This window comes from Pleurodeles waltl, chromosome 5 (genome assembly GCF_031143425.1).
Source record: "Pleurodeles waltl isolate 20211129_DDA chromosome 5, aPleWal1.hap1.20221129, whole genome shotgun sequence".
In the NCBI taxonomy this organism is placed as follows: Eukaryota; Metazoa; Chordata; class Amphibia; order Caudata; family Salamandridae; genus Pleurodeles; species Pleurodeles waltl.
This window is the reverse complement of record NC_090444.1, coordinates 1,737,931,512-1,737,955,781: the sequence shown is the minus strand read 5'-3', so window position 1 is coordinate 1,737,955,781 and position 24,270 is coordinate 1,737,931,512. Positions and strand designations below refer to the sequence as shown.

The 24,270-nt window shown below is 45.4% G+C and overlaps 1 protein-coding gene across 3 annotated transcripts in view; it reads left to right on the top strand.

Moving 5' to 3' along the window:
- LOC138296728 (cysteine-rich venom protein-like) overlaps positions 1 to 21,514 on the top strand; it is a 225,900-nt gene extending 204,386 nt beyond the window's left edge. For 2 of the 3 annotated variants that reach the window (XM_069236131.1, XM_069236132.1), the window contains exon 8: positions 21,182 to 21,514. In XM_069236131.1, the coding sequence (XP_069092232.1) occupies positions 21,182 to 21,306 (125 nt within the window). In that variant the 3' untranslated portion in view covers positions 21,307 to 21,514. The remainder of the gene's footprint in view (positions 1 to 21,181) is intronic. The other variant, XM_069236133.1, reaches the window with a different exon arrangement.
- The last annotated feature ends 2,756 nt before the right edge of the window (positions 21,515 to 24,270 follow it).

Below are 24,270 nucleotides of genomic sequence, written 5' to 3'. Positions count from 1 at the left end.
CCCTAGAAGTTACCTTTGGGGGCCCAACCTGGAGTAACCTTTTTGCAGCAATAAATGCTTTGTTGTCGCCCCTCAAAGAAAAGTTGGACAGGCTAGAAGGGGAAATTGGGAAAATAATTGCTTTCTGTCAGAAATTGTCTGTCCCGTGTTTAGTACATAACAATCAAGCAGGGTTTCCTTACCTCATGGGCAAGGTAATACCAATGCTTCTTTAGATGCAGGTAATGCATCTGGTGACCCACAGGTATGCCCCATCCTGGGCAGCTGCCTGAGGGGCCAGGTTAGGGCAAGTACAGAAGATAGACCCGAACCATCACGATTGCTGCTTGCCTAAGCTCATTATCTAACCCGGGCACTCCGTCCCAGCCTAGTTTGAGGGATTATGTTGAAACCAATAACTTACCACCTTTAAGTGAGTCCATCACATTCAATTTACTGCTCATATGTAGCTGTATTGGTTAATGTTCCTCCTCTGAAACCAGGCCAGTTCAAGACTTCCAAGAGTTTAAAGTTGTGCACTCGTTGGGCTCAAATCGTCTATTTCCACCGGATGGAGCATTTCAAATTTTACTCACAAAGAGAGTTGGGTTGGGTTGGTCCATTAAGGGAAAACCTTGAAGGCTATTGTATTATCTTTAATTTTCAATGCCCTAGATTTGCAGGGAAAATTTTAGCAGGGACAGCATCACATTTTTTGAATGGCAAGTCTATGGCTTTCTTCCCTTTGGGCTTCTTCTATCACCACTTGCAGCCTTCTGTCCCTTTAGACAATGCTACTCTGAGCGAGCAGAGACCGTTGGAGCACAATTATTCCATTCGCCCATCTGTGTCTGTGGTTAATAGGTATCAGGTTCTAAGTTCTCTGTCACATAATGACTGACCAAGCCAATGCGGGTGGAAGGATAAGAGGGTCGATGCTGATAATTTAGAGGGGTATAAAATGGCCACAACAGAAAGAGGATTTTCTGTGGGCCCCCCAGACTCCATTGGGATGGTGATAGACCTCAATATGCCTAGTGTCTATGTTACTGATGTTGATAATACAGCTAAGAATATTTATAATATCGCCCACATAGAAATGAGTCAGATCTGGGGGATGTTGAGCAGCAGTGTCTTAAATTTGCAACCTGGAACATGGGAGGTCTGTCAAATAAGGTAGGGTCTGAGGATTGGAATAATATCATAAATGGCCTTGATCTTATTTGCATTCAAGAAACTTGGTGTGTGAACCCGATACATGTGCAAGGGTTCTCATCATATTTTCTTGGTGCTATGTCATCTCAGACAGGCAGGACTAAAGGCAGGCTTCAGACCCTTACTGTGAAAAAGTCTTCCTCCGTGGGCCTTTATACACAATTGTTGTGTCTAGCTATCGGGGGAGATTTGGTGTTAATCAATTTCTAAAATATTGTCTTTGATTTTATATGCAGTGGCATAGCCCATGCACTTGACCTTGGCCTGCAAAAGTTCCTGCGTTCTATCCACACTAATTGCATATTATAATGGGCAGGTGATTTTAATATTCAGTCTTGTTTTTCACCACCCATACATGTGTGTGGATTTACTAAACAGGATGGGTGGAATATGTACACTTTTGTCATAGTGACAATGTGGATGTTTTGAACGCAATTATTTTTAAATATGATTTATTGTTACTGAGGTGTGAATGTGATGCTAAAGGGGAGCAGATCCCAACCTTCACAGGAAGGAATTCCTTATCTGTTATTGACCATGTCCTGGTGTCTTCTTTTGCTAACGCATTTGTGTGGTACTTCTAGTATGGTCCATTCCATATTAAGTGACCACTATCCTATTATTCTCCCATTTTTATTCTGGAGTCCGAGGCATGAAGCTTTTACCATAATGAATAATATTTCCCCTAATAGGCCCAGTGGGTGAGAATAAAGTGTGCAGACATTGACCTTGACTGCATTTTGCAGAAAATTGTGAATGGGAATTCCATGTAATTGAGATATTGTCTGCAGGATGAGGTAGTTCCAAATACGTTGTTAAGTTTTATCAAACATAGTATTTGTTCTACCAAGACCCTTTTGACACAACAAATGAAAGCCACTCAGATTATCAAAAAAGGAGATGGTTTGATCAGGCATGTACTGAGGACTAGGCGGAGCTAAAATCAGCCCTCTGTAGTATTCCAAGTGACTCAGTGATAATTAAGTCCCTCCGTGTAAAGTACAGTGAGGCTTTGAAGATAAGGAAAAAGGCTCTCCAGGAGGAAGCTTGGGAGAAATTGACTCTAGCTGCTGAAGTGAAGGATGATAAGCTGTTTTGGGAGACAGTTAATGCACCCTTCTTGACTAACAAGGTGGCCCCGGTGCTCTGTACCTTTGTTTCCTGTACTGAGTGCGTGGACCATTTCTCTGAAATGTATGAGCAAAATAACAGGACTTATGGCTTAGACGGGGATGAGGATACAAGGAACTGGAACTGCCTCCCACTGAATATTTCTATTGATGAGGTACTTCTATCTCTCCATGATAGTGCTGGGGGTATGGCTCCTGAACCTGACCTGGTGCCAGTAGACTTATTTAAATCAGTCACTAATTTAAGGGGACCTATCCTTAAAAGGGTGTTTAATATTGCAGCTGTTGGTGAGATTCAATTTTCATGGGGAGCTTCCATAATTGTTCCTATTTACACAGAAGGGAAAAAATCCAATCCCAGAAACTACCACCCAATTTCCCTTTTGGACACTCTGTGAAGGTGCTAAGTAGGATTTTGTTGATAAGGGTGGAAGAGTGGGCACAAGAGCATAATATTCTACCCTGTCTTCAATATGGTTTTAAAAAGGGCCTGGATACCATCGAGAATTTGGAGATACTAATTGGGATGCATACTACAGCCAATTTAGGGGCTGTGTATCTTGGGTTTGTAGATCTATGCAGTGTCTTTGATCTTGTTGACCATACTATTCTTTGGTCAATATTGTCTAATCTTGGTGCCCCCATGGAATGTTGTTGGTTTTTTTGTCTCATCTTTTTGAAAATCTATTGTGTAAAGTTCGTTTTGGCCCAATGGATGAATGTACACCCCCCTTTGAAGTTGGGAGGGGCATTCATCAAGGTTCCAGATCCCTATTATTTTCATTATTCATTATTCATTAACGGAGTGGACAGTTTTTTTAAAACCTTTCAGGCTGATGCATCCAGTGTGGCAGGCCGCTCCATGCCCATGTTGTTATATGCTGATGATGTCATCCTGCTATCTATGACCCCGATGGGCTTACAGAGATTAATGAATGCTTTTGAGATATTTATGACTTCCAAGGGAATGGTGATCAATAAACCAATACCTTTACTATGACCTGTGGCCTTAAAGTAAATAAATGTGGAACCTTTTTTTATTCATAACACTCTGATTATTTATGTAAATTCTTTTAGTTATTTGAAGGTCTCATTTACATGTAATGGGTCTTGGACACATCAGATTTCAACTGTTAAAGCTAAAACGAATAGGAATGCACACATGATTTTTATATTTGCAAGCAAATTAGGTAGCTGCCCTAATAGAGAAATGGTAGAAATATACAAGTCTAGAGTTGTGGCTATGGCTGCTTATGGAGCTGATCTCTGGGGATACACAGAAAGCACATCCCTGCAAGCAGAGGAAAATCATTTTTCAAAACGCTTACTCTGCTTACCTACCTCAGCATCTACCTAAAGTATACATCAGGAGGTAGGATTACAGTTCTTGGAGGATGTGCTTTTGATAAGACCTTTGTTATTATGGTTTATTATTTGGGCAAAAGGGAAAAATAATTTAACTAAATTGATTATACAAGATTGTTTAAAACTGGAAAATGCTACAGGAAATTCCTTCATTAGCTTATATTGATTCCTCTTCAGTTCAGACCCTCACAAGTGCTTTCTCTTACTAAGAAAGCCATTAAATAATCCTCTCTGCAGTATAGGATGGAAAGTAGGAGAGGCGTAGAAATGATGAAATCGACAGTTGATTTTTATACGTCTCTTAGCCCTAAGGAAGATGTAAAAGCTATTTATCTTGTGTTACCAATAGGCAGCACCGTTTTGACCTGGCAAAAGTCAGACTTGTAAATGTACACCATTCAGTGGCATTTCTGAAGATGAGGTCCTGCCCACTGGACACAATTTCATGTCCATATAATGTTTTTTGTAAACAAAGCACATTGCACTTTATGTTGTTTTGTAAATATTTTATGAATTACAGGTGCTTTTATCTCAACCCCTCCTCGTCACCCAGAATATCAGAACTCACCAATTTGCTTTAAAGTTTTTACTTGCTTTAAATATTAGTTTTGTGTCTTAAGTTGCACTTTGTATTTTAAAGGCTATTTGAGGAAAAATATTATGTATTAGCCGGTAATTGTGCACTGAATTCTGTATGATGCATATGGATATAAGGAGTCTTTCTGTCAGGAACATTTTAATTATTTATTATTATGAATGTTTTTATACTTTTATGTTTACTAATGCACTTTGATGGCTATTTTGAAAATTCCGGATGCAGTTTTTATGAATCAAACTGACAGTTTGGTCTATATTGTTAACACTGCAGCAGGCAGGCTACAGTGGTAGGACTGGACTACTGCTTGGCTGGTCACATTAGTGGATGGCACATTACTGCTGTTGCCCATATGTGCCATTTAACATTCTATACCATGAGTTTATGTTGGATACTCCTTATTATGGCCTTATGGCAACATTAGATATTCCACATTGGATGTAGACAATTTTGACATGTTTTGACATGTTTTAGGTGTCAGTGTTTATGCACTGGTGCCTGGTTAGGAGAGTCCAAGTGCACACAGACAAAAAAGTGCAACATAGCAAAATCAGCCTACAAAAAATGGGGTGACCACACAAAAATACACACTTTGCAACACACACCCCTCCAGATGAAAGATATGGAGCGACTTGTCTGTTGGCAGTTATTATCTAAGCAGACGAACCTGGAAAGTCAATCTTCATTGGCATAGCCAGTTCCAGGTCTGTACTCCACTGTTAAGTCCATGCCCTGTAGAGAAATGGACCACCTTTTCAGTTTAGATTCTCTTTTCTAATCTGCATTAGCCACTGGGGATGTCTTTGGTCGGTTTGAACTTGGAAGCGAGTACCAAGCAGAAAGGACTACACTTTTTTCAGTGATCAAAATACAGCAAAGGAATCCCTTTCTCTGGTACTCCAACATTGCTTTCTAAGGAACAGTCACCTAATGATAAAAGTGACTGATTGATCCCTACCTCATCATTCCGCAGTGATAACACTGCCCCTATACCATGTACTGAAGCATTGTTTTGGACCACAAACCCTTTGCTGAAATAGCATGTACAAAGTGCCTCCTCAGTCCATGTGACCTTCTCAAGCTGCTTCTCTTTAGTTATCTGTGTCAGGGGTGCTGCAATGGTGCCATACCTCTTCACAAACCTCCTGCAATATGCTGTCAGAACCAGAAAAGCTCTGACCTCGGTCTGGGTTTGGGGAGGTTCTCAAGCTATGATTGTCTTCTTTGTTCCCCCTTTCCATGTCTGACACTTGAGGGCTTTGACATTCAGTCCTGCTAGGTGCAGGGCCTAGAGAACATCCCTGAGCTGGGTTAGATATCCCTTCTAGGTAGAGCTAAAGACAGCAATATCATCCTGATATGCTGCTCCAAAAGTCTCCAGCCCAGACATTACCATGTTGACCAACCTCTGAAAGGTGGCAGTGCTATTCTTCAGCAGAGAGCGCTTTACTTTAAATTAGAAATGGCCAAGTAGTTGAGAATGGTGATCTTTATTTTTCTCCCTGTTAGGGCAATCTGCCAGTACCTCAGGGTTAAATCAAATGTGCTTACATACATGGCAGCTGTTAACAGGTCAATTAGTTCATCAGCTCTGGCAATGGGGTGTGCATCAGTCTGAGTGATGGCACTGAGTCCTCAATAATCCATACAGTACCTGGTACCTGGGGTCCCCCTTTCAGGTTGGCCTTTGGGTACCAGCGTCACTGGACTGGCCCAAGTACTATAGAAGGGCTCCACAAAGGGCAACATTTTGGAAAGTTCTTCGTGGATGCTGGCCTTTACTTTGTATGTCTTATGTCTGTAGGCCTTTTTTTGACATGTAGACTGTCAGCAGTGTAAATATCATGGACACACAGCTGGGTCAGTCCAGGTGTTAGTAAAAACATTGCAAGAACTGGCCCAACAATTTGTGACAGTCTCTCCACTACTGCTCTGTCAGTGTAAGGGGGAAGACTACTCCCTCCTCTGCACCATCATAGGCATTGTAGAATAGGAGGTGTGGAGAGGTTCACTTTCCTCACCCTCCTCTTCTCCATCAGGGATCATCAGTATAGTCATGTCTGCATGGTCAAAACATGACTTCAAACCATTTACATACATTACCCTGTGGGGTGCCTAGGGCTACCAATGCTACCAAGTATGTGCCCTCCCCTGTTATCTTCCGCACCTTTAGAGCACAATCTATTTGTCCCGGAGGGACCTGTGTGCCATGGGCTTCACAATCCAAACCTTTTGTCCAGGTCGGTATTCCACCAAGGCTCCCTTTTTATCATACCAGTTCCTGATAAGCTCCTGGCTGGCATCCAAGTTTTTGTTTGCACACTTCATATACCCATCTATCTGGGACTACATGCCCAGCACATAGCCTGTGACGTTCAGTTTGGGTTCCTTGAGAAGCTTCTCCAGTCCTTCTTGGACAAGAAATAAAGGACCTCTGACAGGGTGTCCATACAGAAGCTCAAAGATAAATGTCATGGCAGTAGAACATTCTACTTCATACAGAGTTTCTCAGACAAACCTACTCTCCACAAGCCAATTGGTGTGGGGTTGATAAAGGATGGTGAACTTGTAACTAATCCCACATATCCTTCAAGTACACAAGCATGAAGTTTGTACCCCTGTCTGAGATCACCTAGGTGGGGACCCCTACTCTTGTAAAAATCCCAGGGCCCTGGCCACAATGTGTCCTTAGAGGTACGTCCTCAGGGTACTTAGTGGCATGGTCCACCAGTAGCATGCTTATCCTCTTTCCTGAGGTGGTCTCAGAGTTTATAAGCATAATAATGACAACCCCTGACCTCTCAATGGGCATCCCAATCATGAACAGTAGGATCAGGGAAGACTTGGATTGACTCTCTATCTTGCCACTGGCTTGACAGGTGGTGTGGGTCCAAGAGAACTCATTTGCCTTTTCAGATACCTGGGGCCAGTAAAGGTGGTTACCCAACCTGTCTCAGGTTTTGGTCTTCCCCAAATTCCCAGTCAAGGGAATCTCATAAAGTATGTCTAAGAGGAATGTCCTGTAATGCTGGGGGCTCCCAATCTTCTAGTTGCCCCAGGTTTTGGGTCCCTAGTCTTTCTGTTTAGGTTACACTCATGCCAGTAGATCCTACAAGTTCCATCGATGTCCCACTGTTCAAGGGGAACTTTAGCCTGGCACTGAATGCATGCGTTCTGAGCTTTTACAGAATTCATCCCATCAAGAGTACTTCTGTCCCTTGTAACTCAGAAAGGTCTGGCACATCACTCAAGACTGGATCCTGTTACCCTTTGGGCTCCAGCTCGGCCCCTTGTCGGTCAGATCCTTCTGGGTCATTGGAAGTTTTGAGGTTGGTTTCCCATGCCCCTTGCCTTTTCTCTTGCTTGCAGGAACTATTTTCCAGACTCCAGGCTCTCCTAACTTGCCCAACAGGCAATTTAGGTCCATTAGGCCCAACCACTCAGAGTAAGAGCGGCCCTACATTTCAATTTGGGTCCTCCTTTCCATTTATGTTCAAGCATCGATTCCTAGATCATTTCCCAACAAACACTCGACTGCTATAGCAGGGCTCACAACTACCTTTTTAGGGCCACTTAAACCCTCCTCAGTCAAAGCTGACCATTGCTATGGAATGAAACTTCACCACATAGTGTTGACTCCCTATGGAGATTATTTTGGATGATTTGCTCTGGGGACACCAGGCGGCCAACCACTGTGGTCATACTGGTCCCTGTATCCCTCCTAGCCTCTACCTTGGTCCTGTTGATGATTGACCATTGTCTGTACTTCACCATGCTGGGAAGTAAGGCAGCCAGGGCTTTAACAACCTCTCATCCTGCAGTGACTAGGGTAACTTGAATCCATTCCCAGGTTTTTCCCTAAGACAACCAACACCTATGCTACCACTTTCTTGGGAGTTGTTTGGAACAGATACTCCCTTCATGTGTTCTAGTGTGTGAGAGTCCAAATGTACACTTGCCTTTGAGGTAACCACCCCATCAAAACTTGGGAAAGGCATCCCTCTCTTGTTTAGAATTTTGCGGCCCTTATGAGAACTCTTTTTCTTTATTCTTGTCTCTGTCCTGTTTTTTTCTGAGGCTGGCAGGGCTCCTTTAGTTGAGATCAGCCTCATGGGACTTCATAGTGACAGTAGGGTGCATCCACACTTCAGCTGCCTTCCCAAGCTGCCTGAGATCTGTTAGCTTAGAATCCACCAGATGCTACTGTAAATCTGAAAGACAAGTACTCAAGATGTGCTGCTTCATGATCAGATTATGTATCAATTAATCATTTTTTGTACAGTGTGGCTACTCACCCTTGAGGGTCTCAAGGAACAGAGGAAGTGGGGGAAGGAGGGAAGGATGGAGCCTCATCTGAAGAACCACGTCTTGAGGTTCTTCCTGAAGATGGTGAACGATGGACTTTGTCTGAGGGATATGGGCAGGTTGTTCCAGCTCTTTGCTGAAATGTAGGTGAAGGATTGTCCTCCGGCAGTGGTTTTTCGAATGCGAGGGATAAGGGCCAGAGCCAGTTGAGCAGAGCGGAGGTATCTGGTGGGAGTGTGGAAAGAGACGCAGTGGCTCAGGTAGGCCGGTCCGATGTTGTGTATGGGTTTGTACATGTGGGTGAGTACCTTGAAGGTGATTCATTTTTCTATCGGGAGCCAGTGGAGGGTCCTCAGGTGCTGGGAGATATGTTCTTGGCATTGGATGTTAAGGACAAGTCTGGCGGCGGTGTTCTGCATGAGTTGCAGCTTTTTGATGTTTCTCACGGTGCTGCCAGTATAGAAAGCGTTGCTGTAGTAAAGCTTGCTTGTTACTAAGACGTGAGTGACTGTCCTGTGGCAGTCTGCTGGAATCCATTTGAAAATTTTCCTGAGTTTGCAAAGGGTGTGCCAGCAGGAGGAGGTGACTGAGTTGAGTCATAAATAGGGAGGAGTCAAGGATGATGCCTAGGTAGTGGGCGTGTTCAGTCGGGGAAGGCGGGTACTGAGAGATGTGGGCTACCAGGAGTCATCCCATGCTGAGGTGGCATTTCCGAAAATGATAAGCTCTGCCGTGTCATAGTTGAGCTTCAGGCAGCTTTCTCTCATGCAGGTGATAAAAGCTTCCATTCCCGAGTGGAAGTTCCTTTTGGTCGTGTCTTCGGTGAGGGAAATGAGTTGTGTGTCATCAGAGTATGACACGATGTGCATTCTGTGGCTTCTGACAATGGCTCTGAGTGGTGTCATGTACATGGTGAAAAGAGTTGGATTCAGAGAGGGTCCATGGGGAAATCCCCAGCTGACTCCTGTGGGTTTAGAGGTGTAGGAAGGGAGCTTAACCCTCTGAGTCCTTCCGGCGAGGAAGGAGTGGCTCCATTTGAGGGCTGTTCCACGGATTCCTACATCGTGGAGTCTGGTGCATAGTGTGCATGGGAGATCGTGTCGAAGGCCGATGAGAGGTCAAGGAGTATGAGTGCTGTGGTGTGGCCGCAGTCTAGAAGTGATCGGATGTCGTCGGTGGCTGCAAGAAGAGCTCTCTCTGTGCTGTGGTTACTTCGGAACCCTGACTGGGAACTTTCCAGAGAGCTTTTGACGTTGATTAAATTTCGTAGTTGAGTGTTGATGGCTTTCTCCAGTTTTGGTCGGGTAGGGTAGCAGCAAGATGTGCCAGAAGTTCTTTAGTTCTGATGGGTCAGCCGAGCGTTTCTTCAGGAGGGGGCGTACTTCAGCGTGTTTCCAGTCCTCAGGGGAGGTGCCAGTGTTGATGGAGCAGTTTATCGTGTTCTGGAGCTCGGGCAATGGATGTGCTGGCTATGACGTAGATGTGGTGCGGTAAAGGGTCCGTTGGGGCTCCAGAGTGGGTGGTGTTCATAATGTAGCTCATCATAAGTGATGAATATAATGTGCTTCATCCAGCACTCCAGTTATTTTACTAAGAAATCTTTTAAAAATCAACCCAGGATTATTGTTCATCTTTGTGTGTGTGTACTGGACATTCTTCTGGTACTCATCAAGCATAAGCCCAATCATCTGCACCAGGACATCTTTTATGTGAGTGTATGAGACAGCTACTTCCCCTCCTAGAATCAGGACAGTACCTCTTGCCAGTGTAGGCAATAACTCCCAGAGTAAGGCCTCCCAATGCTATTAGCCTACTCTGCACATTCTCAATGGTCTGTCATAGGAGGCGAACCATTTATCTATGTCATCCCCATTTCAAAGCTAGGTACAATACCCTAGGGCAAGTGAGGGTGTCTGGTCCCTGTAGACATCTCAGCACTGCTGATGCCATCTTTCTTGGACTGCAGGAGTCTCATGCAGGCCTTCTTCTCTTCCAAGCCCCCTTTAAATGCAAACTTTTTTCCTCCAGTGCTCTGGCTGGCAGTCTGGCTCTCAGCACTCTTGCTGATCTTTGTTTCACTAATTGGCATCTGGCAGATAGTCAGCTCGGAATGGCCCATGCTGGCAGAGCCTGCATCGGGTACAAATATCACCTGCCTATTTTTCCTCTGGGGCTACAGTGAATGTTCTTAAATAGATTTTTAGGATTCAAAGATTTGGTATTTGACAGATTAAGTTGACTAAACAGGAGGTTTATGGTAGTGCCAAACGTTACAGATGTGTCTTGCTGATTAAATACTGGTCACTAATGTTTCTTAATGTCATCTCAGAGTCAAGACTGTGCATTAGCTTTGGTCACCAGCAGGTGTGGTTCCTCTATTGGAGCGCAAGGGGAGCTGACCGCCTGCCCTCAAGGTGTGACAACACATTAAAATTATAATTTAAATGACATTGTTGCCATAATTTAAATAAAATTACTTGCCCTACCTGCAAACCTCTATGCTTGATAGCAGCGCTGTTTCCATTCTGCTATTGGGAGCTTCAGGTGTCTCAGCAGGTGTGGCCAATCGTTGGCAGAAAGACAGTGAGAGTAATTAGTCACATTATGACATGATGATGACACTGTAGTGCGCCTGTCAGGTTGAAAGGGTGTCTTGTTTTGTCCAGCCCGACGTGAACACTTTAGGGCTGAATCTGTGTTGTTTTAGGGATCTGGGGAAACACTGACACAGCTCCCAAGTCTCCCTTGGTGCGCTGGATTTCCCTGCTCCATCCAATCCTGGCACTGTTCTTATTCTGTTTACTGTTGCAAACAGTCCGATATATGCATGAATATTGGTTCTGGAAGCTAGTCACATCAGTGAAGCCACGCAAGGCTGCATAGGGGCAGGAGAATTACACGAGTGGCCAATCTCTGTGAGGTTTTATTTTGAAGCTACCCTCTGATTGGCTATGTGTCTTTCTGGCAGTTTGCTCTTTTGCCTTCATACAGCAATGGAGCCTGGAGGACAACACTGCAAGAGGTTGAGATGAGAGCTCTGCCAACATTTTCCAGTTTTTTCTTGGGGATAGCCCCCCCCCCGAATCCTTAATTAGCATTTGGACTTTTACCCTTTTACTCCCAGCCCCACCACTTTCAAAAGTCACCAGCCGTGACTGGTCACTAGTGATGAGCTGACTGACAGTTCAAGGATACATAGTGATGTGTTTCGGTGTTCTAGTTAGAATTGATCCTCAGCACTTCTGTTTTCCACACTGGTATATATATATATATATATATTGTTAGAAATGGGGTCTTTGGTTGACAGTCAGGTTACCCCCTGTTCAAGCAAGGACCCTCACTCTAGTCAGGGTAAAAGAGAATCACCCTCAGCTAACCCCTGCTTACCCCCTTGGTAGCTTGGCAGAGCAGTAGGCTTAACTTCAGAGCGCTAGGTGTAAAGTATTTGTACCAACACACACAGTAACTTAATGAAAACACTACAAAATGACACAACACCAGTTTAGAAAAATAGGAAATATTTATCTAAACAAAACAAGACCAAAACGAAAAAAATCCGACATACACAAGTCAAGTTATGAATTTTTAAAGATTAAACTCAAAAATATCGCTTAGAAACAAAAATGCTTCGATGAGATGTTAACACGGCGTCGTGACGGAGTCGTTCCCAACAAGCGGACACCAGCGGCGCCGGACACGGAGTCGTGTAGACCCCCAAGTACAATACCTTTGGTGAAGAGTGAAAACAAGCTGATGCGCGAAGTCGGGAATCGCGGCGTCTGTGCGAAACGTTGAATCCGTGCACTTCGAGCGGCGTCGGTCACGACGTGGTGCGGCGACTTCCACGGAGTCGCGGACTTCAGCGGGCTGCTGCGGCTTCAGGCCTGCAAAGAGCATAGCGTTCCAGCGAAGGTCACGGCGTCAGGTGCAGGCGGCGTTACCGGATTCAGCAGCGGCGTCGGTCCGAAGTCGTAGGAAGTCGATTTCCTTGGATTTCCACCAGCTTTCCTTTCAAGGGCCCAGGAACTGGATAGGGCACCACTTGTCAGAACAGGAGTCTCTCCAGAGACTCCAGGTGCTGGCAGAGAGAAGTCTTTGCTGTCCCTGAGACTTCAAACAACAGGAGGCAAGCTCTAACTCAAGCCCTTGGAGATTTTTTCACAAGATGGAAGGCACACAAAGTCCAGTCTTTGCCCTCTGACTTTGGCAGAAGCAGCACTGCAGGAAAGCTCCACAAAGCACAGTCACAGGCAGGGCAGCACTTCTTCCTCAGCTATCAGCTCTTCTCCAGGCAGAGGTTCCTCTTGGTTCCAGAAGTGTTTCTAAAGTCTGTAGATTTGGGTGCCCTTGTTATACCCATTTTAGTCTTTGAAGTCACCTTTCTTCAAAGGGGATTCACACCTACTTGTGAAATCCTGCCTTGCCCAGGCAAGGCCTCAGACACACAGCAGGGGGTTTGAGCCGGCATTGTCAGAGGCAGGCACAGTCCTTTCAGATGAGAGTGACCACTCCACCCCTCCCTCCTAGCAGAGATGGCTAATCAGGAAATGCAGGTTACACCCCAGCTCCCTTTGTGTCACTGTCTGGTGTGAGGTGAAAAACAACCCAACTGTCAAACTGACCCAGACAGGGAATCCACAAACACGGCAGAGTCACAGAATGGTTTAAGCAAGAAAATGCCCACTTTCTAAAAGTGGCATTTTCAAACGCACAATCTCAAAATCAACTTTACTAAAAGATGTATTTTTAAATTGTGAGTTCAGGGACCCCAAACTCCACATGTCCATCTACTCTCTAGGGGAATCTACACTTTAATCATAATTAAAGGTAGCCCCCATGTTATCCTATGAGGGAGACAGGCCTTGCAACAGTGAAAAACGAAGTTGGCACTATTTCACTGTCAGGACATATAAACCACATTACTATATGTCCTATCTTATCCATACACTGCATCCTGCCCTTGGGGCTACCTAGGGCCTACCTTAGGGGTGCCTTACATGTAAGAAAAGGGAAGGTTTAGGCCTGGCAAGTGGGTACACTTGCCAAGTCGAATCTACAGTGTAAAAATACACACACAGACACTGCAGTGGCAGGTCTGAGACATGATTACAGAGCTACTTATGTGAGTGGCACAACCAGTGCTGCAGGCCCACTAGTAGCATTTGATTTACAGGCCGTTGCACCTCTAGTGCACCTTACCAGGGACTTACTAGTAAATCAAATAGGCCAATCATGGATAAACCAATTACATACAATTTACACGGAGAGCATATGCACTTTAGCACTGGTTAGCAGTGGGAAAGTGCTCAGAGTTCAAAAGCCAACAGCGACAGGTTAGAAAAAAATAAGAGGCAGGAGGCAAAAAGATTCAGGATGACCCTGCATAAGCAAAAGTCCAACACGACCCCCTACCAGCCTAAAGCCAGGGGAGAACAATCAATACCTTGATATACTTCCCTTATTGGGGCGATAGAACAAGGACCCAGGCCCACAACAGCAGGGGCATGTTCCAGTTCTACGCCTTCCTGACTCCCGTTGGATCCCTCTGTCCATACTCTCAGGGCCCACTAAGCTAACCCATGGGGACCCCTTCTCCACATCTGCAGACACCATCTCTGCAGCGCCTAACTTTACTTTGCTCACAGATGTATTGCAATGGGCAGATAGTACCACCAGGGCCAACACAGTGGTGTTACCCACTCCACCCCTGGGGTGTGACTCTCGTTCCCCCCCCAGGGGCAGCTCTGTCCACCAGGACAGCAAGCCACAGTGACCCCTGACAACTGTCAGGGATGAGAGCCTGACCTCAGTCCTCTTCAACCACTGTGACTGTGGAGAGTGGGGGGCGGTAGCCCCAGGTGCCTGACACCCTTTGACCACTCTACCCTCCACCAGGTCAGAGAAGATAACCTGACCCTGGTCCTCCCCTCTGGGGCTCTGTACCCCCCCTCCAGGAGCGGCACCCCCAGAGTAAAAAATTGTCAGGGTGCTTGTAGAAGAAGTCCTGCACAATTCTTCCACCAGTGCAGGGATGTTAACCTGCAACTGATCCTCCAACCTGGGGTCTGTACCTTCAGGTTGGACCAGGGCAAGGGGTGAGGCTTCCCTCTCCCTGCCCTCTCTTCTGGGGTCCTGAACCACCCAACTCGGAGTGGCCCCCCCAGAAGACAACATGGTAGGGGCACTGTTAGCAGTAGCCCCTTCCTCCAGGTCAGGGGGGACACCCTGAACCTGGCCTTTCAATCCAGGGTCTGTACCCTTAGATTGCTCTGGGGTCAGGAGTGAGTCTTTCTCTCCCCTTCCCCTACTCTCAGGGTTCTGCACCCACCCCTCAGGAAGAGTACCCCTTGAAATCACACCAGGGGGGGTGATTGGGCAAACCACCCACCCCTTCAGGTCAGGGTTTATCCCCTGCACCTGATCCTCCAGTCCAGGGTCTGTACCCACAGACTGGACCACTGCCTGGCAACCCAGGAATTCCTGGGGGGCATACCTACCCCCCACCAGGTCAGAGTTTACCCTCTGAACCTGGTAATCCAACCCAGGGTCACCACCCTGCGGTTGAACCACTGCCTGGCGCACCAGGACTTCCTTGGGAGCACATTTACCCCCCACCAGGTCAGAGTTTACCTCCTGAACCTGATCATTCAACCCAGAGTCACCACCCTGCGGTTGAACCACTGCCTGGCACACCAGGACTTCCAGGGGGGCACACTTACCCCCCTCAAGGGACACACTGTCCCCAAGGGCCACACAAGAGTCTGGCTTGCGCAGGTCTCCTGACCTCTGCCCATCTGACAGAGTCTGGATTCCCCCCAACCCAGAAATGGTCTCACCAAGGTCATTCCTGGGGGGCTCTGCTCTCAGAGCGGACCCATGACCCTCCAGGTTCTCCACTGGGGTCCGCAACCCCCTCTCAACCCTCTGTCTGGACTTCTGCACCCCCTCACTAGGAGTGGTACTGCCAGACACCAGAACTGGTGGGACGCTGGCTACAGCCGCCCCCCCAAGTTCTCCTGACACTGTGGGATCTCCCTCAACAGATGGCCCTATTGTACAGGCTAGGCTCCCCTCCTGGTGTTCCCTCATGGAACCCTCCAAGACCTGGGACCGGATATCGGGCACCTTGGACCTCAGCCCATCCCCATTCCCTCTCCTCAGAGACTGGACATGGGGTCCCTCACCCATCCCACTACACTGGGACCTATCTGGGACACTACAATCCTTCCCTACCTCACCTGGTTGGGAAATACCTAGACCACTCCTCTCAGGAGCCCCCCCAAATGCCTCTTCAGACTCTCTGGTACTTACCAAGAGGTCTGCCTCCATTGTAAGCTCCCTGGGGTCAGAGAACTCACACTCCACCTGGTGTTGGCGTAGCTCTGGAAAATAAGGACTAGACATATGCTCTCCAGCAATTACATCACTCAGCCCTTTACATGAATTAACCAAAGTACCCTTCACCCAACCGTCCAGTGACTCTGCTTGGAAACAGCAACCCACATCACCCTCCTGAGACTGGTGAGACAGTACCTGACTGTCCCTGACACTCAACCCACACTCTTCTGGGATGTCTTCACACTCCATAACCAGGACTTCTACCTGGGGGGAACCCCTCTCCCTGGCACTCTCACCTAGAGTCAGTGGAGTGTCCCTCCCACCAGTAGGAATATGACTCCCCATGCCAGTTCCCCAATCCACCTCAGGGACCCTGTGCATCACTGGAGCTACCTCATACCCCTGAACCTCCTGGCGTGTGTTAACTCCCTCCTTCAAGTAGGGCACCACATCTCTGGGCATGTGCACTTCTTCAGCAGTACTGGATACAAGATTTTTGCTGCCACCATCTGAACTGGACTCAGCCCTCATGGCCTCCAGCTTCAGTTCTTCACAGCTCAGCTCTTGAGCTGTAATCCTTTCTTTTTCCAGGACTAAGGCTCTCTTCTCCTCAGCCCTCTCAAGCTCTGCATCTAGCTCTTCCAGACTCTGGATTCGAGCTTGGAGTCAATCATCTCTTTCTGTTCCCTCCTCAAGGCCACTGCCCTCCTCCTCAGGGTAGTCCTCCTCCTCAGAGTAGTTATCCTCCTCAGGCTGATTTGGTGGTGTTGCCTGACAACGTTTCAATTCATAATGAAACAGGGCTGACTCAAGATCCTCCCTTCTGGATTTCTTGTTCACAGCCAGTCCCCTTTCCATGCAGAATGCTTTAAGCTGCCACTTTTTATACATAAATAGGTGCCAGAAATTGACTTCCATTCTGCAAAGGCTTCACAACCAAAAACCAAAGTCCAAAAATATTAGCAATACTTCCAGGAGGACATCAGAGAACAAAAAGCAGAATCACAAGACAAGTAGTATGTGGTCACGTAGTGGTCTGAACTCAAAACAGTAGTGTACACTTAATCACTGTATGTCGAGTACAAATACAAGTCCAAATCCCAACCGCTGATCACCAAACAAGTAGTATGTGGTCACGTAGTGGTCTGAACTCAAACAGCAGTGTACACTTAATTACTGTATGTCAAGTACAAATACAAGTCCAAATCCCAACCGCTGATCACCAATGTTAGAAATGGGGTCTTTGGTTGACAGTCAGGTTACCCCTTGTTCAAGCAAGGACCCTCACTCTAGTCAGGGTAAAAGAGAATCACCCTCAGCTAACCCCTGCTTACCCCCTTGGTAGCTTGGCAGAGCAGTAGGCTTAACTTCAGAGCGCTAGGTGTAAAGTATTTGTACCAACACACACAGTAACTTAATGAAAACACTACAAAATGACACAACACCAGTTTAGAAAAATAGGAACTATTTATCTAAACAAAACAAGACCAAAACGACAAAAATCCGACGTACACAAGTCAAGTTATGAATTTTTAAAGATTAAACTCAAAAATAGCGCTTAGAAACAAAAATGCTTCGATGAGATGTTAACACGGCGTTGTGACGGAGTCGTTCCCAACAAGCGGACACCAGCGGCGCCGGACACGGAGTCGTGTAGACCCCCAAGTACAATACCTTTGGTGAAGAGTGAAAACAAGCCGATGCGCGAAGCCGGGAATCGCGGCGTCTGTGCGAAACGTTGAATCCGTGCACTTCGAGCGGCGTCGGTCACGACGTGGTGCGGCGACTTCCACGGAGTCGCGGACTTCAGCGGGGCTGCTGCGGCGTCGGGCCTGCGAAGAGCGTCGCGTTCCAGCGAAGGTCACGGCGTCAGGTGCAGGCGGCATTACCGGATTCAGCAGCGGCGTCGGTCCGAAGTCGTAGGAAGTCGATTTCCTTGGATTTCCACCAGCTTTCCTTTCAAGGGCCCAGGAACTAAATGGGGCACCACTTGTCAGAGCAGGAGTCTCTCCAGAGACTCCAGGTGCTGGCAGAGAGAAGTCTTTGCTGTCCCTGAGACTTCAAACAACAGGAGGCAAACTCTAACTCAAGCCCTTGGAGATTTCTTCACAAGATGGAAGGCACACAAAGTCCAGTCTTTGCCCTCTTACTCTGGCAGAAGCAGCACTGCAGGAAAGCTCCACAAAGCACAGTCACAGGCAGGGCAGCACTTCTTCCTCAGCTATCAGCTCTTCTCCAGGCAGAGGTTCCTCTTGGTTCCAGAAGTGTTTCTAAAGTCTGTAGATTTGGGTGCCCTTCTTATACCCATTTTAGTCTTTGAAGTCACCTTTCTTCAAAGGGGACTCACACCTACTTGTGAAATCCTGCCTTGCCCAGGCAAGGCCTCAGACACACAGCAGGGGGTTGGAGCGGGCATTGTCAGAGGCAAGCACAGTCCTTTCAGATGAAAGTGACCACTCCACCCCTCCCTCCTAGCAGAGATGGCTAATCAGGAAATGCAGGTTACACCCCAGCTCCCTTTGTGTCACTGTCTGGTGTGAGGTGAAAAACAACCCAACTGTCAAACTGACCCAGACAGGGAATCCACAAACACGGCAGAGTCACAGAATGGTTTAAGCAAGAAAATGCCCACTTTCTAAAAGTGGCATTTTCAAACGCACAATCTCAAAATCAACTTTACTAAAAGATGTATTTTTAAATTGTGAGTTCAGGGACCCCAAACTCCACATGTCCATCTACTCTCTAGGGGAATCTACACTTTAATCATAATTAAAGGTAGCCCCCATGTTATCCTATGAGAGAGACAGGCCTTGCATCAGTGAAAAACGAAGTTGGCAGTATTTCACTGTCAGGACATATAAACCACATTACTATGGGGGTCATTCTGACCCTGGCGGTCTTGGACCGCCAGGGCGCAGAATGACGGAAGCACCGCCAACAGGCTGGCGGTGCTTCAATGCCCATTCTGACGGCGGCGGTAAAGCCGCGGTCGGAAAACCGGGGCCGGCGGTTTCCTGCCGTTTTTGCCCTGGCTGGGCGAATCCGCCAGGGCAGCGCTGCCCTGGGGATTCTGACCCCCTTACCGCCAGCCTGTTTCTGGCGGTTTTCACCGCTAGGAAGAGGCTGGCGGTAAGGGGTGTCCTGGGGCCCCTGGGGGCCCCTGCACTGCCCATGCCACTGGCATGGGCAGTGCAGGGGCCCCGCAACAGGGCCCCATGAAGCTTTTCACTGTCTGCTTAGCAGACAGTGAAAAGCGCGACGGGTGCAACTGCACCCGTCGCACCGCCGCAATACCGCCGGCTCCATTCGGAGCCGGCTCCTGTGTTGCGGCCCTCATTCCCGCTGGGCCGGCGGGCGCTAACATGGTTAGCGCCCGCCGGCCCAGCGGGAATGTTGGAATGGGGGCAGCGCTAATTTGGCCGCGTGGCGGCCAAATGGCGGTTCCCGCCTGGCGGGTGGCAACCGCCGCCCGCCAGACTTGGAATGACCCCCTATATGTCCTACCTTATCCATACACTGCACCCTGCCCTTGGGGCTACCTAGGGCCTACCTTAGGGGTGCCTTACATGTGAGAAAAGGGAAGGTTTAGGCCTGGCAAGTGGGTACACTTGCCAAGTCGAATCTACAGTGTAAAAATACACACACAGACACTGCAGTGGCAGGTCTGAGACATGATTACAGAGCTACTTATGTGGGTGGCACAACCAGTGCTGCAGGCCCACTAGTAGCATTTGATTTACAGGCCCTTGCACCTCTAGTGCACCTTACTAGGGACTTACTAGTAAATCAAATAGGCCAATCATGGATAAACCAATTACATACAATTTACACGGAGAGCATATGCACTTTAGCACTGGTTAGCAGTGGGAAAGTGCTCAGAGTTCAAAAGCCAACAGCGACAGGTCAGAAAAAAATAGGAGGCAGGAGGCAAAAAGATTCAGGATGACCCTGCATAAGCAAAAGTCCAACATATATGTATGTATATATATATATATATATATATATATATATATAAAACAGAAAATCTCCAGTATAGGTGAGGGAGAACAACGTTTTTCCTAACAATCAGGAATAGACTACAAAAAATCCTTCTACATTCACCAGGATCATAAAGCAGACCAATAGCCTTTTTCTGCTGGGTCCATTGATTCCTTAGCATCCTACATGGAAAAAGCAGCAGAAATCCCTATGCCCAGTAAAGGTGGCATAACAGTATTGTTCATCCTACATAAGTGCCCCACACTTAGGTCAGCAGTTCCCGCACAGCCACAGACACCTCACAGAGAAGCTCCTGCACTTCCCTAGCAGATCAAGCCATCAATTATTTTTGGCATTTTCAAGAATATGGGAGGGGAGAAATGTGTGATATACTGTCTGAACATCCACACTTGTATCTGGTTGTCCAGGAGGTAGGGGTATGCACTGAAAGTATATGCTTATTACTCCAGCAGGAACTGTAAAGTTTTTGAGTCCTTTAACTCCTTAGTGTTGGGTTGGGACAGAAGAATAATTTATCAGGCATAGGGCAGAGATTTGTTGTGTTCTCTTCTAAAACAGTTCAGACTGAAGGTTGACAGACTGAGAAATTAGTCCACCACACTAAGGGGCAGATTTAAGAAAAGTGGCGCTGCACCCAGTGCAGCACCATTTTCCCTGTGCCCATTAGTACCCCCCTACTGCCACCATGTGTGCAACCTATTTAAAATATGGTGCACCATGGTGCAAGGTAGGAGACAATAGCATCAAAAGTTTTGATGCTATTGATGTACTGTTCTGTTTTAGCACCAATATTTTGGCGATAACCCTGATCAGTACATTGGGGCCCATTGTAACCAATGGCATGCCCGCTTTTAACGCCTGCTCTGAGCAGGTGTTAAAAGTTGCCACAAAAAATGATGCAGTGGAATCTCTTAGATTCCACTGCACCATTTTTGTGTCTCCCCAAACGGGGGGTACGCCCCCTTTGCAAACATTATGCATGAGGCATGCATAATGTGGCGCCAAGGGTTACAAAACAGTGCAATGCATGCATTGCTCCAATTTGTAAATATCAAGTGGCAATTTTTGAAGCCTAATGCCACAGTAGCATGAAAAAAGATGATAATGTGACACTAGAGATTCTTAAATCTGGGCCTAAATATTTATAGAGCGTTATGGAAAGAGAACATTGTGAAAGCAAAAATTTAAATATATATGTAGTTCTGTATCTAAAAATACACATCTAACCATTTGCTTGTCATTTGTTTTATTCTAGCCAATCCATGTATTTACAAAGACAACTATGTTAACTGTGAGGAATTAAAACATGGCTGCCACACTGACCCCATTATCAAGGATGGATGCAAAGCCACGTGTAAATGTACCACTGAAATAAAATAAGTACATCGCCTCCAGGAGATCCCTCGTGGACTTGGAAAATACAATATCTGGAACACTATTAAGGCGCAAAAGAGCAATGTCGACTCTTTCCCAAGTTCTACGTCATTTTTAAGCAGAGTTTCAGTAACATCTCCAGATAACATACGACAAAGTTCCCATTGTTTCCAGGAATACTAATTTCTACACTGAAATAAAAACTTTTATCTTGCGTGACATATTCCTGACATTTCTCAGAAAATACACAAGTAGTCTGAGGTGATTTTATATAATCTGCTTTATGAGGCTATTTGCAAGCTCACATATTATAAATTGTTGTATATCTAAAATAGTAGTTGTGCCTTCTAATGTCTAGAATGATTAATAGAGCCAATAAGGTCGCCCTTATCTACCCACTTTCTCAATGATTCTGACTCCGTGCATAAATGTTATTCAACAGTCTTAATCCTACAAAATAAAATAGTTCTTTCTTAACATCTATTAGACTATTCACAAAGGTCTATTCAGTCATAAGTAAAGTATGCATTCATAAATCTCTCGCTCTAAGAGTGGGAAATGGACATTCCTAGGCATAATTTACCTTGGAGGGTTGTAATTTCCCACAAACTAGTTTATTTGTGGACATTTGCAAACTACTCTTATTTTTCTTTCTACCTTGGAAATTGTAAGATTTTTACTACAGCCAAAAGCCGATGTAAATCCCTTTCCAGTGATGGAAAAGTAATAGATCACCCACGGATTTGGTGGGGGTGTACAGTAAAGGCTTTCTCAACAGAAACAATATTTTCCAGACAGCCGAAAGTGTGCATTTGCACAGGGAAGGTATTTCCTCTGTGCAAAATACGCTACTCTGGTGAACTCTGGTCCACAGTAATAGGAGACCGATGAGAATATCTCATGTCCTTCCTAGAAGTAAACCTAGAATTTGCCGTGGGGCAGCTGTCCAAGCGTATTTCTGTGAATACTTTTGAATTTAGAAAATTTCGCCCAGACAGAGGAGGAGTTCTCTTTGTTTAATTTTATGGGTTTCTTTATGAATTGGACCAGTTGAATTTTTCCTCAATTTTTTTTTTTGTAGAAGGATCCTAGAACTTGCCAGATACATTAGCCAAGGATGTTGATACGGAAAAATTGCAACAAATCTTTAAGAGATTACCAGTAAATAACTGACACATTTCTGCCCTTTCCATCTTCCTCATCATATTTGTTTGCTCTGTGGAGGATGTACCAAGACCTACACACCTACCCCTCAAGCCATAGTAATTATTCTATCACGAAAAAGTAGGAATCCTTAATTACAACGGTATCGTTTATGAAGCGAGCAAATATCAAATGCTGATGCTAACAGCATGAGTACACAGTTCACCCTAATAAAGAGTGCATCCTAGCTTGTGACGTCATATTTAAAAAATTCTCAGGATCATCACCAAATGCTGGTCCTATTCAAGAATCTACACGTTCAAGTTCATGTGCAAATGGCTTGATGCATAGTTACATACATAAGCATGGTGTAATACTACAGGGATGTAAAATCATTTGTATGGCTCGGGGTGAGGATTCTATACTGGGTGTGCCCTGTAAAGTGGAATGTGCAGATATCACTCCCAAAACTGGTGTGGGGGAGTGCACTCCCCAAGACACACAGTCACTATTTTCCTTGAAGCACTGCTGGAATTTGCAATATATGCTTTCTGTGAATTTCAAAAATGTCAGAAATGTAACAAACACACAGATATATATATATATATATATATATATATATATATATATATATATATATATGTTATATTTCTGACTTTTTTTTCATTCACAGAAAACATAAAAACATATATATATGTATATATATATATATATATATATATATATATATATATATATATATATGTGTATATATATATATATTTATATATATGAGGAAATCTTGGAAGAACTGTATCGAAATTAATAGTATATTTCTAACTTGGTTGTGAATTGGTCTAATTTTGTACAGCAGAATTTCATAACATTTAAATTTCACTGGGTCTGTCATCAAAAGGCTTGCCGGAAATGTGAAGTGCAACTAAAACAAGGTTACAAATTTGATTATAACTTCACACCAAACTATTTGAGGTAGATAGATTAATTATGCCAAAAGAGTATTGAGAGCGAAAAAACGTTGACAAGTAGTAGAAAATATTAATAATTCAAAACCAAACCTGACTAAAGAGAAATAAAACCATCAACCTGAGCTCTAATCTAATGCACAAATTAAGGAGCTGTCTAGCTGATATGAGATAAGTATGTGCCGAATACACCTTGTTAATGGGTCTGGAGAGCGGGGAAACAAAATGGGAAGCAAGGAAAGAAAAAAGCAGACTTCCAGAAAATCAGTAGAGCAAATGGTGGATTGGAAAACAATATTTAAAATATAGTACTCGAAGATGAAGGAAGAAAGGGGCTCGAGTAAGGTTTTGCAAACACTGGGCCAGATGTATCAAAGGGTTTTACCCATTCTGTGTCTATGAGAAAATGCTTTAGTACATATGGCCCAATACTTCTTATTGCTTGGTGACCACCAATGTTGAGATGGAGAAACCTATGAAAAATAGTTGACTAAAATTCCGAAACAAGAAACATTGCAGCCCTTAAATTGAAGACCGATCGATAAGAACCCTAAAAAAAGAAAGGCGCCTATGGTAGATGTATCTAAAGGTTGCTGGTGAGGAGTTAAATAGCTCACAACAACCCTTCATCAAGATGTATAGACTTGCGCTTCAAAGCCAGACATAAATCTGGGAAATTGAACTGGTTAAATTTCACAGTAACTGCCATCAGCCCAACAACATAAATGCAACCCCCTGCTGAGGTGATAACACAAGATCACTAGTATTCCTTATGAATCTTTAACTGGGCAGTAGGAATCAGAATAATGTGATATATACAGTTTGGATCAATGAGTACGAACCCTGGCAGAAGTTATTTCTGTTA